Source organism: Clytia hemisphaerica, unplaced genomic scaffold (genome assembly GCF_902728285.1).
Source record: "Clytia hemisphaerica strain Z4C2 unplaced genomic scaffold, Clytia hemisphaerica genome assembly, whole genome shotgun sequence".
NCBI classification, from domain to species: Eukaryota; Metazoa; Cnidaria; class Hydrozoa; order Leptothecata; family Clytiidae; genus Clytia; species Clytia hemisphaerica.
In genome coordinates, this window is record NW_027104175.1 from 1,954,723 (window position 1) to 1,971,930 (window position 17,208).

The window sequence follows — 17,208 nt, forward strand, 5'->3', positions numbered from 1 at the left end:
GAGCTCTACCCCTCTCTTGAAGAACAAAAGGTTTAACGACCATGCAATTTTCGACGTTAATAAATCTGGAATGCTAATATGAAGCTATGAAGCCATCAAAATCTGATGTTAATCACGAATCTTAATTCTATATTTTTTACAACCTTTAGAAATTTATGAAAAGGACCATTGATGATGAGAACCACTTATCTATCTAGCGTAGTGAAAAAGCACCCTCAAACATTCGCAGGAGGGGATTCATTTTTCCTCTCTTATTAAAAGAAATAGCAATTAAGTCGTTGCATTTCTTAATTCCCGTATCAACTTAGTACTACTTAAGCCTTAAACTTTCATGTCTGAACACGAACTCTAACTGTAAGTCGAGCAATCAACACCAAATTTTGCATGATAAAAATTTCTAAAATTTTGGAAGACGTCATTTTATTGTCGGCAATAATTTAAGTACGTCAAAAAATGATTACGTCATCAAAAAATTCAAAATTTTATTTATTAAATATTTTTGAATTAATAATCAACGTCTTCAGTTTGGTGTTGATTGCATTAATAATACATACTAAAGTCTATTCACGATAAGTGTGCACTCTTTTTTCTTTTACCTATAACTTTTGAAGGAATTCTTCAATCTTTATAAATTTGGTATCATTGGAAAGATATTAGTGAGTGGAACAATTTGAAATAAAAAAATCTTTAAAAAAATTCCAAAAATGAAGATGAAAATGAAGAAGAAAAAAATGAAGATCTTGTAGAATACTGCTATAACTTTCATTTTCACTGGAGAGATTCTTTGATCTTAGAAAATCATCACTGTGAAGAAATTTCATTAAGATATTTATTCAATATAAAGTTATGATACAAAGTTAATAAGTGATTGACCCCAAAAAACAGCAAAAAACTGCAGAAAACAGCGTTTTTAGACGTCAATCAGCTTATAACTTTGTTTGATATCTTTTGACTGAATGATTATTTTTGAGAAATCTTTTCACAGTAATGACGTTCGATGATAAAGGATTCACTTCACGGAAAATGGTAGTTATAGCACTTTTCTACAAGATCTTCATTTTTTTCTTCTTCATTTTCATCTTCGTTTTTAGAATTTTTTTGAAGATTTTTTTATTTTAAATTGTTCCACTCACTAATATCTTTCCAATGATACCAAATTTATAAAGATTGAAGAATTCCTTCGAAAGTTATCGGTAAATGAAAAAAGAGTGCACACTTATCGTGAATAGACTTTAGATTTGAAGTTATCTTTCGTTTTTCAATAATGATGTCCTTTGAATCTTACCTATGACGTGTTTTTTCGACGAATTTCATAAAGTCAAAATCATAGTTTCTTCGTGATCCTATATGTACTACTGAGGTTTTTTGTTTGATTGGAAGTCTGCGATTCAGATATTCAGAATAATTACAGCATTGGTTTATTCATAGAGGTAATAAAAAATAGATGGAGTAACAACTTTTCTGTAATAGCCAGAGAAGTCATAAAACTCTTTAGAAATTTCTTTCAAATCGGCCTCCTTTGATTACCAATCCTTGATAGCAAAAATTAGTCAAGATATAGATTATAAGAACTAAAGTAAAGCTATTCTGTTCAACGAAACCTCGTATTTTTAGGTAAAATGCAAATTCTTTTCGAGTAATAATTTCTTTATAGTTTTAAAAGAAGTTTTTATTTTATCGGGAAACTTTCGAGAGGTAAACTTCTTCAAATTTTGCGAATTTTTCGTTGTTTGTGGAAGGTTCTTTGCTATAAATATCTTTAGATCTAAAATAGCAGCTGCCTCAAAATTTTGATAGAATATAGTTGAAAGATTGGCATTAGTAAATATGTAAAAATTGACAAAAACTGCCGAGGATTCCCTGAGCAGCGAACATTTTAAATTCGATGTTCTGTGCTTATTCTTGCAAGGTTTTCTTATGTTTTATAAACAAAACTGTCATTACACAATGAACAAATTAAAAAAGTAGCGTCATTTTATTCAAATTCTCTTCGACTCAAGTATTCCCATGAGCGAAAGCAAAAATTAATGGCTTTTTCCCAAAGCAACAAAGCAACAGTTTGCTATCAACGATACAATACAATAGAATAGTAGGAGTGGTATCTCCATCTATATTTTTATTACCTCCATGGTTTATTAGACCCGATATATTTACGGCCGAGTTTACGGCTAATTTCAAAATTCATTGTACTAACTACTATGTACTAAAACGATAGACGATAAACGTCCCCGGAAATCCCCCCCCCCCGCACAAATTCGGAAGCCGTAAAAAGTTCTTACACCAACTCGCGGGCCGCCATTTTCTTTTCTTCATAAGGCAAACAGTGAAGATCACTTGTTTTTTGTCATGTGACGTATTTGTTGTGGGGACGTACCATTACGACCACGGATTTGACATCCAGAGTGAAGCGCTTCTTAATTCAAAGGCGTGTTTGGTTTTAGAGAATTAGCACATACTGGACAGGACATTCGAAAAGGAAGCCGCGTGCGAACGTCTGGAACGTGATCTTCAAAAACAAAGAGGTAGAAAGTCAAGTTGGTAATAAAATGACTGAAATAAACGAGCCAAATGAGTCTCGAATTCAAGAAGAAACTGTTAGTTCCTTATCTGAAGATGTTGATTTAAAATCCCAAAAAACAGTAGATGAAAATCAAAATGGGGAAAGTGGCACAGACGATCAAAAAGAGGCAGCTTCTGATGAAACTGTGAAAGGTAAACAAATATATTGTACTAGAAAAGATAAATCTGGAAAAAGAGAGTTTAGACCAATCTACTGTTTGTGGGAGAATGTGTGGAGTAAGACCTTTCTAGAAAAAGCCCCTGTTTGTCCCACCAACAACCAACTCGGGCCTCTTCGGGCCATGTTCGGGCCGAGAGACCCTATCAATTCTTTTGGCCCGAACATGACCCGAGAACATGACCCGAGTCATTCAGGCCATGTCAGGAGATTCCATATAGACCTTTTCGCCTTTCCATCCGCCATCTTGAATTGTATGCAAAAATAGTGGAACGAAAAAGCCGTGGTTGGATTTAGTTGGAAAATATGCAAAACATATGCAAGTTTACACAAAGATTAAAAAGACAACAAAGCATCTTATAAAGAAATATTATAATCATTAGAACAATAAAAGATGGAATTTTTTAATTCAAAAAGAAATATTCACAGAACAACAAAAGGCTTTTAGAAATATGTTCTTGAAGACATTGCATATTCTGTTTTCATGCCATTAAGAAATTCCACGAAGACGGAGTACACACATCAAACTTTCAAAACACGCAAACTGAAAAGCAGTAATTGTGACGTCACACATTATCAATGTTTTGATTTGATCATTTGGCGGCTCTATTCCCAGGAGAATAATTTACCATCAGCCGAATAAGGATTATTTTTTACCTTCGCTGGTGATTTTTCAGTTTGAGTTTATGTCTAATGTTATGGATTTTTGAAGTGCTTGTTCTAAGAGATGAGTGAATATAATTATTTTTAGTTTTCAAGAGAAGCAAATTTAATCTTTCTTCTACAAGATTATGCTTTAATATAATGCCAATTATGCATGTAAGTTTTATATTAATACTTTCTTTTCGCATATGTTTTGCATACTTTCTAAGGGAATTTCACCACGGCAATTCGGCACCATAATTTTTGCATACAATTCAATATGGCGGATGGAAAGGCGAAAAGGTCTATTTAAATTGATTCAGCATGTCCAGTCAAACAAAATAGTACAAAATAAGATTTGTCTGTTTTGTTTATATCGCTCAAAAAAACTTTACGAGCTTCCCGTGGACACAATGAAGTATAAGCCCGAAGGGCTAGAAGTCAATCTCTTTGGTAGGATTTGAAGCCAACAAATCCTACCAAAGTTGCGCGGCCTTGAGCGGCTCGCCTGGTTTTTACACAAATGACAGATTGGAACTAAAATTTACCACTAAATTTCGAAAAAAATATCAATCATAAACAAAGGAATTGCTAGATTCAATCTGCCGTCAAAGGCTTCACTTTTTCTTGCCTGAGAAAGGTTAGAGATTGAACTCTAGCCCTTTGGGCTTTAAACTCAATGCGTGGACACGCTTCAGTTTAAAACCAGGACCAGTTTACTAGCAAATATTTCCACTCTAAGTATATTTACAACTATGTTTTCATACCAAATAAGACATTTAATATTTATATGAATTTACAACATTCATATATTTAAAATATAATTAAGAGAAACCAAGTTTTTCTCAAAGAAAATATTAAGAAAAGTTCAGTCCTGAAATTACACGCCTGTTTAAATCATGTTTTCAAAAATTGGCCCGAGTGTGGCCCGTGCGTGGCTCGCGTGTGTCCCGAACGCAGCCCGAATTCTCGGGCCATACTCTGGCCACGCACGGGCCACACTCGGGCCAATTTTTGAAAACATGATCAAAGCAGCGAAATTTCAAAACAAATCAACTACGCAGCTCCGCTCGCAGCTCTACTCTACCATTTTTGTTTTGATTTAACTTTGTATTTTAATGACCCGACAGGTCATTCATTTGAGGGCTATGCATGTTAGCCTTCACTGATGCAAGTTACCTGACTTCACGGTACAACTCAATATTTGGAAAATTTTATTTTGTGTCAAAAAATGTAAAAAAGATGACGATAGTGAGCAAAATCAAAATGTTTACTCTATGATGTTTGAAAATAAATTCAATTCAATGCACTTTTTATTTTCACAAATACAATGCTTAAAATCCTTGAAAATAAACTCTTCATAAGTACCACCTACAATGGTTACTCCGAAGGCCAAAACTTTTAAAATTCCTAAGTCAGAAAATGGTCTGTGACCAAAGTGCTTGGAATTATCGTAAAGCTAGAATCGCTTGACGTGCGTTCTCGGCTCAATCCTTGGACTGCGCACAAAATGGTAGACTTACTTTTGACAGTAGATCTGACATATTGTAGAGCACTTTGTAGTTTTGATTCCCATTGAAGAATCATATTCTGGCTTTGTTGCTGTATGTAAATATTCCATCACTGTTTCATCAACCATCTTTATTTTGGCTATGGCTTGCATAGTGCAGCCGCCAAGCAAAGAGAACCCGAGACATAAACATCAGGCCGTTTGTTTTGGTTTTCAAAACAGTTGAAGCAATAAAAAAGAAACAAGGTATACCGGGTGTGCCAAAAAAAAATAGGCCAAAAATTGAAACTTTGACGTAACTTTTTTCAGTTAGAATAGAAACTTGAAATTTTACATGCGTCTTAAGCAACCTATTTCCACAGAGTTTCATTTGTACAGCTTTAGTAGTTTCAAAGATATGGAGAATTTTCTAAAGGATGTGAAAATGTGCTTGTTTATAGATTTGACGTCAAAACAAAAAACTAGTCAGCCACAGTTCTCTAGCGTTTAGTATCCAAACCGGAGTTGCGTTTGTTTATTTCTGCTTTTGTTTTGAAATCAGAAAGATGCCATTGCAGTGTTATTTTAAAAGATGACATTCTATTGCAAAAAATTCACTTACTACGTTCAAGACAACCGGCATTTCTAACCATTACTGAAGAAAAATTGCCACAAGACAGACAGAGTGAAGAATGGCACCTCTTTCTGACGAAGACAAGGTGATTATCAGACATTATATCGAGAAAGAGTATACAGCTTATGAGATATGGAAACAGAACCTAGAAAAGAACTGGCATTATTCAAAAGTTAAACGTGCCATCAAGAAATTTAAAGAGTATGGTACTATGGAGCGAAAGAAAGGATCTGGAAGACCAAGAAGTGTCAGAACTGCTGAAAATGAAGCTTTTGTTGAAGAAATGATCTGCTCGCAGGAAGACCAACCTGGGACACACGCTTCACCAAGAGAAATTGCTAGAGACCTTGAAATCTCTCATTCCTCTGTACGCCGAATCGTTGAAGATAAAGGTTACAACCAACTTCTCATGAAGACTAACAGCTCGATCGACTCTATAAAGGTTACAACCAACTTCTCATGAAGACTACATGATTGAACGCGCCATCTTTCAAGATGAAAGCAATTTTCCACTCCAGTTACCGTTGAATAACCAAAATGATTGAGTTTATCACAAAGGCACAAAGAAAGACGTTCCTGATGAAAACCTTTTCCATGAAAGCAACCGCCAATCAATAAAAGTTATGGTGTCAGCTGCACCCACCTGGCATGGTGTTACAAGGCCGATTTTCGTAAAACGAAAAGGATCAGAAAGGATTGAAAGTCAACGTCAAAAACTACAAGAACCATCTGAAATGTAAACTCTTTCCAGCAATCGAAAAAATCTATCCAAGAAGGGACTGGGTTTTCATTCAGGATGGAGCTTCATCGCACACCAGCAACATTGTCCAAGACTTTTTGCAGGAAACCATACCAAGACGATACCTTAGGAAAGATCAGTGGCGTCCAAAGAGTCCGGACAGTAATCCTTCTTATTACTATTTTTGGAACGAAGTTAAATGCAAGGTGTAGCGCGGAAGATTGAAGAAGCCTTTTGAAACAGAGGAGGAAATCATTTCTAAGATCAAGTCTGTTTGGAAGGAATGCGCAAGAAACCTACCTGAAATCAGAAAATCTATGAAACAGTTTGTTGGTCGTGTTGGCACTGTTGGTGAATGTAATGGTTCATCAATTAAGATACATTATTCGTGAACTCAAATCTCAGATTTACTCATTATAATTTTTGTCTTTACTTTTATCATCAAAAGTACTGCTTTGTAAAAAAGTATATTCTGAATTTATCTTCAGAAAAAAAACTGACGTCAAATCTATAAACAAGCACATTTTCACATCCTTTAGGAAAATCTCCATAACCAGGGGGGGGGGTCAAGCAGTTAATCCAGAACATCATCCGTAGTAACTGATTTTGGATGATATTTAGGACCACCCACCCATTCTGACACTTAATCCACACTGGATTTACTGTTTTTCAGTCACAATCTTTGTATACCACCCCCTAAAACAGTCCACCGGGGCATTTTGGCATGCATTAAGTTATTTTAATTGATGTTGGTCGACTTTCTAAGTAATTTTCAATGCATTTCTTTTAAGGACATGAATAGCTATGAAAATATAAAATCTAAAGAAAAAATATCTAAATCTAGTATGAACAGGTAAGAAAATAGATCAAAACAGCAAAATGATAAAAGGCAGTAAGTAACAAAATATAGCAAACGTTATTGCATACCTCAAAAAAGATTCAAATATCTCATTTTTTAAATCAACATTCAAAGTCAGTTAGATCTAGTTAGATTTTGTGGTTTTAACTAGGCTGCAAACCCAATCTTTAAGTGTTCCCAACGATGTAGAACTTGCTTGGGGTTAGGTGCCCACTCACCCTATAATTTTTTCAAATTGACATTTTAGTTCTCTTGTCATTGTTTTGAAGAGAAGGGAATCTAATTCCCTGGCAGAGTACTCCCTTAGTTTTTCAATTTCTGCTGAATATATTGAGAGCTTTTGTTAGTGGAGAATTTTTTGGTTTTCTGGGTATGTCTTAAAGGAATCTTTCAAAACGGGTTTTTTCTTTAATCTGACCAAATTTAGTTGAAATGAGTACTAGGGAACCATGAACTTGACTTTATGTTACAGCAAGGAACGAGGTTCCTTCCTATATTAAGTAAAAACTGGTTTAAAACAAACCATTTTGATAAAAGGTTATACAAGCTCGCAAGCAGGCTGTTCCACCTGAAATATATTTCGCAAATTGTCTACCATTTTTAATCTGTTTTGATCGGATTTTTGTTTACAAAAAAAGGGGCGAATCACCCGATTTTATAACACTTAACAGCTTGAAAATTAGTGAAAACGGAATTTGTAAACAAAGCAGGAGAAAGTTAAAGCAAGACTTTGATGCAGTTTGACGTTTTAAAGACAGAAGAAGAGGCAAAAACGAGCATGAATCAGAATAAATGAATTTTACAGAATGACAGAAAATGCAATTAGTCCACTTTTTTTTCCCAGAATTCTTATAGAGACCACCCCTTTGGCAGTTAATCCACTCTTGGATTAACTATATTTTTCAAAATTTGAAAATGGACCACCACGGTCAAAACAGGCATAGTGTTTTGGATTAACTGCTTGAACCCCCCCTGCCATAACTTTAAAACTACTAAAGCTATAAGAATGAAACTTTCAGGAAAGCTTCGAAATAGGTTGCTTAAGACGCATGTAAAATTTCAAGTTTCTATTCAAACTGAAAAAATTTACGTCAAAGTTTCAATTTTTGGCCTATTTTTTTTTGGTACACCCGGTATAAAGTAACATTTGACACGGAATGAACCTCGGAATGAGCCACGAGTAAATGTCCACAACCTACACCTCCACCCCTGGAACGTCCAAGTTTTTCGTAAAACAAGTTTGAATTTGGAGCAGAGCCCCCTAACAGTCTATGCTGACAAATTGACACAAGACATTAACAAGAAATCCCTGTGAGAGGTTTATGCCAAAATCTGCAACAAAAACCAAAGTGGTCTCTTCTACTGATTGCTTTGCGGCGCTCCTTTGCAGACTGTTTATCAAATTTCAACCAATGAGATTGCCACATTTCACACAGCCCTTCTTTTTGGCACCCATGGCCTCTCAGTGCCTTGCACGACAGGCAGCTGTAAAATCCCACCCTTCATATATTTGTTTCAATCCAAAATCCTAAGGCTTAGGTTTTTTCTCATCTTCAATATACTGAAGAAAGCAGGATTTTGATGTGAGAATTACATTGCCAACAAAGTGCCGTAGAAAATCATTGAGTAAAAGAAGAGTTTAAAATCTTAAATATTTTGATTTTAAATAATGGTGGGAAAAAGTGAAACATGGAAAGTTTCATTTTTTATTGGTTTAATTTGAAATGGGAGATTTGGAAAATTTTCGTTTGATTTTTTGCACAAACCCCTGTAACTATGGGTTAGCACCCCACTGCTAAGATGTTGGCTTGAAATTGAAAATGAAATCACTGAAAAATCAGCCTGCACTCCAAATCCTGACAATCTTGATACCTTTGAAAGGACCAAAGGAACAAAACAATAAATAGATCTTTTCGCTTTTCATCCACCATCTTGGATAACGTGCAGATACAATGGCAGCAAATTTGTTGTGGTGGGGTTTTGTAGGAAAACTACACGCAAAAAGATAGTACTATTTAAAACTCACATGCATAATTAGCATTACATTAAAGTATTATAATCTTGAAGAAGAAAGATCAATTTTGCTTAACTCTTGAAAACCAAAAATAATCATCATATCCTCTCACCTCTTAGAACCAGCCCTTTAAAAAACCATAACATTAGACACTCAAGTTGAAAAATCAGCAACAAATCCTTTTTCTGCTGACAGTAAATTTTTTCTTTGGAATAGCATGGCAAAAATGACCTCATTTCAAATCAAAAGATTTAAAAAAATGAAATTAAACCATGATAACAATCTATGAAAATATATATAATCATTGTTGAAATAAAAAGAACAATTTTCAAGTACAATGCTTGGCCATGAATATGAATTGCTTTTTCAAGCAATTTAAGCTTTAATCATAGTTTTCTATTACATTTACCTACAGGAAAATGCAGGAAAATGTAAGAATTGATTTCGAAATTGCTCATTAATCTAAAGTCTGTTCACAATAAGTGTGAAAATGTGAAAATGATAGTTATAGCACCTTTCTACAAGATCTTCATTTTTTTCTTCTTCATTTTCATCTTCATTTTTAGAATTTGTTTAAAGATTTTTTTATTTCAAATTGATCCACTCACTAATATCTTTCCAATGATACCAAATTTATAAAGATTGAAGAATTCCTTCAAAAGTTATAGGTAAATGAAAAAAGAGTGCACACTTATCGTGAATAGACTTTAGGCTGGTTGAAAAAAAGGCTAATCAGCTACTGCGAGCTTGAGAATCCAAACAAATGTACTCAATTGGTCAAAATTGATTACCTTATTACACAAATATTACTAGTCATTTTATTAGCACGGATTGAAAAACTTTGTGTAAAAACCCCCTTGGTGGTGTCCTTGAAAAAGCAATAAAATTTGTGTTAATTTTTTGGCATGTTAATTTCAAGGCTGTTGAATACTCTTAGGTGCCAAATAAACGGGGGGGGGGGTTCGAATAAACGGGGGGGTTGGAAAATTTTCGAAATTTCAATAAATGGGGGGACCTAATTGCCGGGGGGGTTGGAAATTGTACTTATGAAAACCCTAAAATAAGGTAAATATAGGCTAAAATCAGGCTTTTTGGAGCAAAGTAAGGGGACTGAAAAGGGACAACTGAAAATATTCTTAAGAACTAATAAACGGGGGGGTCCTAATAAGGTCCGGGGGGGTTGGAAAATTTTCGAAAAATTAACAAGCGGGGGGGGGGGCCGTTTATTTGGCACCTAAGAGTACTTGCCTAGTAATATCGTGTAATAAGGTAGATTGCCATTCCAATCAGAGATGTTTCAATTTGAAGAAAAGCAATTTATGATGTGTGATGAACAAGCTGTGACGAAGAAAGCTGTGTCTATATTTTTTACCTGTTTGCCTGTTTTCCCAATTTCAGTAAGAACAACTGAAATATAGGAAAGAATGATGAATTGGTGAAAAATTAGGTTGAAATATTAAGAAAATGTTTTTTTTAATTGGTGAATCTGACAGGCATATAAAATTAAAGACTCACAAGAAGAATAAAAAAACTACAGCCTGGTCTTGGTAAAAATATGTTAACAGTCCCTGATTCATCCGGTCTGTATTCCAGGTTTCTTATTAAGGGAGCTCCCAGTGTCCCACAAACAGTAAATATCAAGGTCTAATTTGTATTGTTTTGAAGTATTAGCAGAGCAAAATGTTAACAACATCATATACAATTCTTCTGACACGACTCTTGGCAAAATAATGAGAATGAGGTACCAAATAGAAGTATTATCAATTGTTACCCCATTTTATTTTTCTGATAAAAAAAGGATCAAGTTGTCACCTTCACTTACCTTTGCTGCTATTTAAATTCATTTCTGGCAAAATCAAAGATTGGTCAAATTGAAAACCTTTTACTGCTAACTGATTAAAAACTCATTTCTAGTTGAAACAAGTGAGAATGGAGGCGAGACTCAAAGCAATGGCCTTGACCATAAAGACGGAGAAGATGAAGAAGCAAAGGCTGTTAGTTCTACTGACGGAGAAAAAATGAAACAAAACGAAAATCCTGAGGCTGGAGAGGAGAAGAAGAAAGAAGAAAATCAGGCTATCAAGAAGAAGGTTACTGAACAAACATCAAAACAATTTTAAGAATTTTGATGTCATTAATGGGCCAATTGCCTGTAGGTTCAGTCTTATTCTTACAAGAAACTCTTTATTTCTTTATTTTTCTGTTTTAGGATGAGTCGTTGGGATCAGCAGTTGCTAAGCATTACAATGAAATTCCTGCTGGTAGTAGAGAAACCAGGAAAGACAGTCGAATTTTCCATTTACGAAATTTTAACAATTGGATAAAAAGTGTGATTATCAATGAATATCTTGACAAAATCAAAAGGTAACAATAGTGCAGAAAGATTTTAGCCTACCTGAGCAAAAAAACCTTTGTTAGGTTATGACTATAACCAGTTGTGATTTGTGAGTTGTGACCTCATCTTTACTAATTTTGCTATTAAAACACAGCTTGAGAAATCTCACTGTTTAACGCTGGTAAAAGCGCAATAACAACCATTTCCAAAGCAATCAATTATCATAAAGAAGTGAAACATCCTGAAACATTATATTTCTGATTTGTTAAAGAGCAGAAAAGGTTTTGACCGAAATTTTGATTTTTAATAATTTGATACTGGAGTCTAGTGAAGAAGTAGACAAACATTATGAATCTTTTCATAGACGAAAGCGCACTTCAGATGATATCAATGTGTTAGACTTGGGATGTGGAAAAGGCGGCGATTTACTGAAATGGGATAAAGGACGTGTTGACCATGTTATCATGGCAGGTAAGATAAACCTAAATCTTCTAGATTATTTAATAAATAGCTGTTTTGTCATCTTTTTGGCTCACCAATTTCGCTTTTTTTCTACAGAAATTGTTACAGTCCTAATCTTCTATTGAACATTTGAATTTCTTTATCTTGGAATAGTTCTATGTTAATGAGTTTCATGGGACGAGCCTGTAGGTGGCTTTTGAAATATGTATGGGGCAGAAAGAACAAGCAAAACTATTGGAAAAATCATCAAGATGATCCATTAGACAATGGAAAGCTTTACTAAAAGACATTACATGCCCTTACTTGAGCTTTCCTTTGGGTTTTAAATGATTATGTTAGCTTTGAGTCAGTTGGCTGAAGTTGGTTGTATGATGATATGGTGGTTATATCAAAAGTTTTAAAAACCTTTTGTAGTTCAATTCCATTGATTACTCCTTGAGGGGAGGCGTTTAAAAGAAGGGAGTGTTCACGTCAAGTAATACAGTATACAGTGTTTGAAAATTCCGAGTACCTTCAGAATTTGGTATTGTGCTTTAACGTTTTAATTTTATCAATTAGACATTGCTGCTACTTCAGTGGACCAGTGTAAAGAACGATATAGCAAACTGGAGCGTGACCGCCGAAGAGGATCTCATTCGCGTGTCTTCTCAACTGAATTCTTTGCCGCTGATTGTACCAAGGTTAGAAATTCCTTTCCAGATATTTTTCGAATTTTTACTATTTGATGATATTACACTCCTGCATATGCATACCTTTCAAACAAGCACAAAACCGCTATTTAACTCGAACTCTATCAAAATTTACGGCCTTTTTGGTCACCGCTGCAAAATTACCAGTATTCATTTTGTCTTGAAACTGGCTTTCTAAGAAAAGTTTAGTTTGGAAAATAATCATAAAATTGAAAGTGTCTTTTCACTCAATCAATGAGCTGTTCCATCAAAAAACCATACAGGGGGTTGGACGAACCCTTTCAAGCTAAAAAAGAATCATTGAAAATGTGTCGATACCCCCTCGAAACTCGCGAAATTTGCAAATGTGCCCTTGGAAACATTCTTTTCATACCTTAAAGTGAGGGTGGACAAACTGAAATCAGTCTTTTACCCCGTGGCAAATCTGGAAAAACTTTACTCCCTCGGAAAAATGAAAAAAGCCCCCCTAGAAATTTTTCTCAGAGTACCCTCTGGAAATGTTCCTCCACCCCCTGTATGGATAAAAAATGTAATGGCCCAATAGCATCACTGCTTTTCGATTGTTTTTTTATGTCATACTATTCTCAAGGATTTTTTTTGTGTTCAGGTGAAATTTGTTGAAGTTGGTATTCCGAAATCTATGGATTTTCTGATATAGAGACAAAAATTGGAATACAACAATCGAATTTGTAGAGGCAAATTCTAAGACAAATAGAATATTTTCTTCTGTAATTTAGATTTTCTTCCTTTTATTTCCTTTGATTTCTTGTGTTTTAGGAAGTGATATCAGAGAAATATAAGAAGAAGGAAATCAAACTAGACCTGACAAGTTGTCAATTCGCTTTCCACTATTCCTTCGAAAGTTATGATCAAGCCGACATTATGTTGCGAAATGCTTGCCAAAACCTTCGAGTCGGAGGTTACTTCATTGGCACAACTGCCGACTCCAACAAACTAGTGTAAGCTTCTATGGAGTACTACTAATTCTAAATCACTTTATGATGCATTGGGCTTTCTATCTCATCATTCTTTCAACATATCGGTGGTCGATACATATTGATTCAGGAAGAAACATTTGTGTCTGACCACCCCCCCCCCCCTGGGACCCCCGAAAGACTTCCATCTATTCATGATGTACACCACTGGAGAGTCTTCAGAGAACTTTTAAGATTTTCCACCCAATTGTACAACGTCACTTAAACAATAGAAAAAGTGACGTATTGGGTGGAAAAAAAAAACAGAAAAGTTGCATAGTTTTGTGAAGTCATTTCAGTGGTGCATATCATGAATTCACATTATCATAGTGTAGATCTTTGAAATAACATTTATTTCTTTTCTATATTAGTAAGCGAATCAAAGAATGCAAAGAGGCCGATTCTTTCGGAAACTCAGTTTTCAACATTAAGTCGAACCACCGAGACAACTTCCCATTGTTTGGATCCAAATACACTTTCTTCCTTGAAGGCGTTGTTGATTGTCCAGAATTTTTGGTGCACTTCCCAACAATGGAGGCGTGAGTCTTTTTTGTAATTTTGTTGTTCAGTGTGTTCTGGTTTGTCCCTTTCTTTGATAAAGAAGAAAAGGAAATTTCCTGTAGTCGTACGTAAAGTTTTATGGCTAGTAACTAATGGGAAAATAAAAAATACGCACGATAACATTAATCGAAGGAACTTTGAATGTTCTTCAGGCTCATATTGGTCATTTTATTTTTTACATATTATTTTATTTATTACTTACAGCACTTCCTTTTCCCAAGGTCAGCTCTAACCTTTATCATATATATTTTAGCTTGGCAGCCAAGTACAACATGAAGTTGGTTTGGAAGAAGAATTTCCATGAAATTTTCAAAGAACATGAACGCCAACATTCCACCCTCTTGAACAAAATGAACGCCCTCGAGGTGTGTTTGCTTTCATTGGTTTGCATGAGGGGAGAGAATTCTTTTTGAATACTCAAAACTTAGAAAAGACGATAAGGCTTGAAATTTCATTTAGTTTTTAGGGAAAGAAAAATTAAAGCACGTTAGCTTCGTTGTCTTGTATTTTATTATTGTTTAATTTCTATTTCATGTAGACGTACCCTGCACCTGCGAACAAGACTCTCTTGGGAGGAAGCGAATCGCAATACAAATCAGCTTGTGATTACTTGGAAAGGAAGAGCTGCAGTCAGGTGGGCACCTTATCAGCAGACGAGTGGGAAGTGGCTGGGCTTTATGTGGCTTTCGCTTTTGAGAAAATGGAAGAGAAATCGGCATCGACGAGCCATGACAGCAGGAAGAGAGGTCGCGATCATAGCTCCGATAAACGACGATCGGTGTCCTCCAGCAGCAGTAAACGATCACGAAAAGGTTTTTCTCATTTTTACTTGCAATTCTCTCTTGTTTTTTTTTTTCAATATACTCGTCCTTTGACCGTTTCCGAACAAGTACCACTGAAAGTAACAATAGCCCAAGAGAAGCACAAGTTTGGTTCGTTCGGCTACCGTTAGGAAAAAACGCTAGAATTTGAGACAAAAGTTTATTGCCAAAAACATAGCTTTTGTCTTGCACTGAGAGGCTTGAAATGAAGCTGTTATGTCAGCTGACTACTCTCGGGTACCTAATAGCCGCCCCCCCCCGCTGATTAATTTTTTGGAAAATGTTTTTGAAAGTTCCCTTTTTTGTCTAAATTCTGCTGTATTAGCCTCCTTTTCAAACATTTTCCACCCAGGACATTTTTATTCCAAACCCCCCGCTTATTAAATTTTGAGATTTTTTCCAATCCCCCTGCTTATTCCAACCCCCCCCCCGGCTATTAGGTACCCTAGAGTAACATGATAAAAAGCCCGAACATATTTCACAAGTACGAATTTCATTTATAGAATCTGCAACTGAGGAAGTTTACGAAGTGAAGGATGAGATTTACGAGGTGAAGGATGAAATTTACGACGCGGAAGCCGATGTTGCCACCACAACCACCACATCTAATGGTAATTCACATTTTCGTTCTTTCCGTGCATCGTGTACGTCATTGTTTTCCATCTGAAACTTATACGGCTTTAAATCCATTTCGAAATTATTTGAAAAACTTGATGTTTTTTGACATCGTTCTTTTACGATATTGCTACCAAACAGTTTCTAAATGATTACTACTAGGTTCCAAATAAACGGCCCCCCCGCCTGTTAATTTTTCGAAAATTTTCCAACCCCCCCGGACCTTATTAGGACCCCCCCCCGTTTATTAATATCTAAGAATATTTTCAGCTGTCAAAGAGAAGGCCCCTTATTTTGCTCTAAATAGCCTGATTTTAGCCTATTTTTAGCTTATTTTTGGGTTTCAGAAGTACAATTTCCAACCCCAATTAGGCCCCCCCGTTTATTAAAATCTAGAAAAATTTTCCAACCCCCCCCCCTTTATTCGAACCCCCCCCGTTTATTTGGAACCTAAGAGTAGTAATCTGCAGAGGCAATTAATGCAAAATGAAGATGGTATTTAAAGTTGCGTGGAAACAGAACAACATGTGATTAATCTTATATTGGGCTCTTCCAGAAAAAATCCGTTCATGGGGGGTGGAGGATGAATTATTTTATTTTTTGACAATATATTTCGATCTATTGATCATCTTCAGGTCTAAAATTCAATAAAAACAAGATTATAAAAATCTCCGATAAAAAATGTATATGTTCACATATCTACAGTAAAAACAACCAATCTTATATTCGCAGTGATATCCTACTTTTTGTCTGTTCAATACTGTTAAAATTATTGTAATGACTTTAAGTTGAATGAAGTCCATATGATGAAGCCTTTCAGGTCAGGTACACGAACTTTCCATCCAAATTATTTTTTTTCAAACTTCAAAATCTGTATATTCTCATTATTTTCCTTTAGATTCCAAAACGGAAGAGAAAAAGGAAGAAGCTGCCATGGAGACGGAAACAAAACAAGAAGAAACGGTCGTTAAGGAGACAACCGAACAACCGATGGAAAGTGCTGACTCAACACAAGAAGCTGCGGAAACCGCCGAATGAGTAACGAACACACGCTGAGAACAAAAACACGAAACATTTTTTAACATATCGTTATATGACATTTATAGGTGTACATAACGACCAACTTTGATTTTATAAATAATGCAAAATTTTAGAACAATTTTTCTTGTTTGTTTTTTGCGTAACACAATGGGCCAAGAAAAATCGCAACTTTATCCTGTTTCAACTTGATGCGGAACTATTTCTTGAAGATTTCTATTTTAGTTTCTGTGATAATATTTTTCACTTTTGCTGGACACACTTTGAAAATGTAAGCTTGTAATAACTAGGGCGTGTGCTATGTTAAAGACAAAATCAGTAACTTTAATTACGAATTTAGCGAGTCTCGTTATGCTTAGTATAAGTTAATTTTTATCAGCCTTATCATGCTTAAACCAACTTACATTCGAGATTGAACAACAGTTCCATAGATCTGATTGTACGTTATGCTTATCAAAAGTGTGTCTAAGATAACTAAAAGTAATACATTAAATATATTGTCTCCAATTTCTTGGTCCCTCGGTCATATTGAAAAGACGGTAAACGAATCTTTTGTTTTTGTTTTTAAAGTTTGTGATTTAATCCTGGAGATTTAATCC

At 35.1% G+C, this 17,208-nt stretch overlaps 1 protein-coding gene across 1 annotated transcript; it reads left to right on the forward strand.

The window, feature by feature from the left end:
* The first annotated feature begins 2,427 nt into the window (after nucleotides 1-2,427).
* LOC136814453 (mRNA cap guanine-N7 methyltransferase-like) lies at nucleotides 2,428-17,102 on the forward strand. The gene is made up of 11 exons (XM_067071001.1): nucleotides 2,428-2,712; nucleotides 11,029-11,204; nucleotides 11,324-11,478; nucleotides 11,814-11,920; nucleotides 12,470-12,591; nucleotides 13,378-13,559; nucleotides 13,946-14,113; nucleotides 14,389-14,500; nucleotides 14,674-14,947; nucleotides 15,460-15,567; nucleotides 16,470-17,102. The coding sequence occupies exons 1-11, from the start codon at nucleotides 2,547-2,549 to the stop codon at nucleotides 16,607-16,609; spliced, it is 1,710 nt and encodes a 569-aa protein (XP_066927102.1). The 5' UTR covers nucleotides 2,428-2,546; the 3' UTR covers nucleotides 16,610-17,102.
* Nucleotides 17,103-17,208: the final 106 nt, after the last annotated feature.

What these genes read in the sequence shown, in the direction of transcription:
- LOC136814453 (XM_067071001.1), top strand. Translation starts at nt 2,547, where the DNA reads ATGACTGAAATAAACGAGCCAAATGAGTCTCGAATTCAAGAAGAAACT. An exon ending in CAGTAAACGATCACGAAAAG is followed by an intron (nt 14,948 to 15,459) that starts GTTTTTCTCATT and finishes TTTCATTTATAG; the next exon opens with AATCTGCAACTGAGGAAGTT. An exon ending in CACAACCACCACATCTAATG is followed by an intron (nt 15,568 to 16,469) that starts GTAATTCACATT and finishes ATTTTCCTTTAG; the next exon opens with ATTCCAAAACGGAAGAGAAA.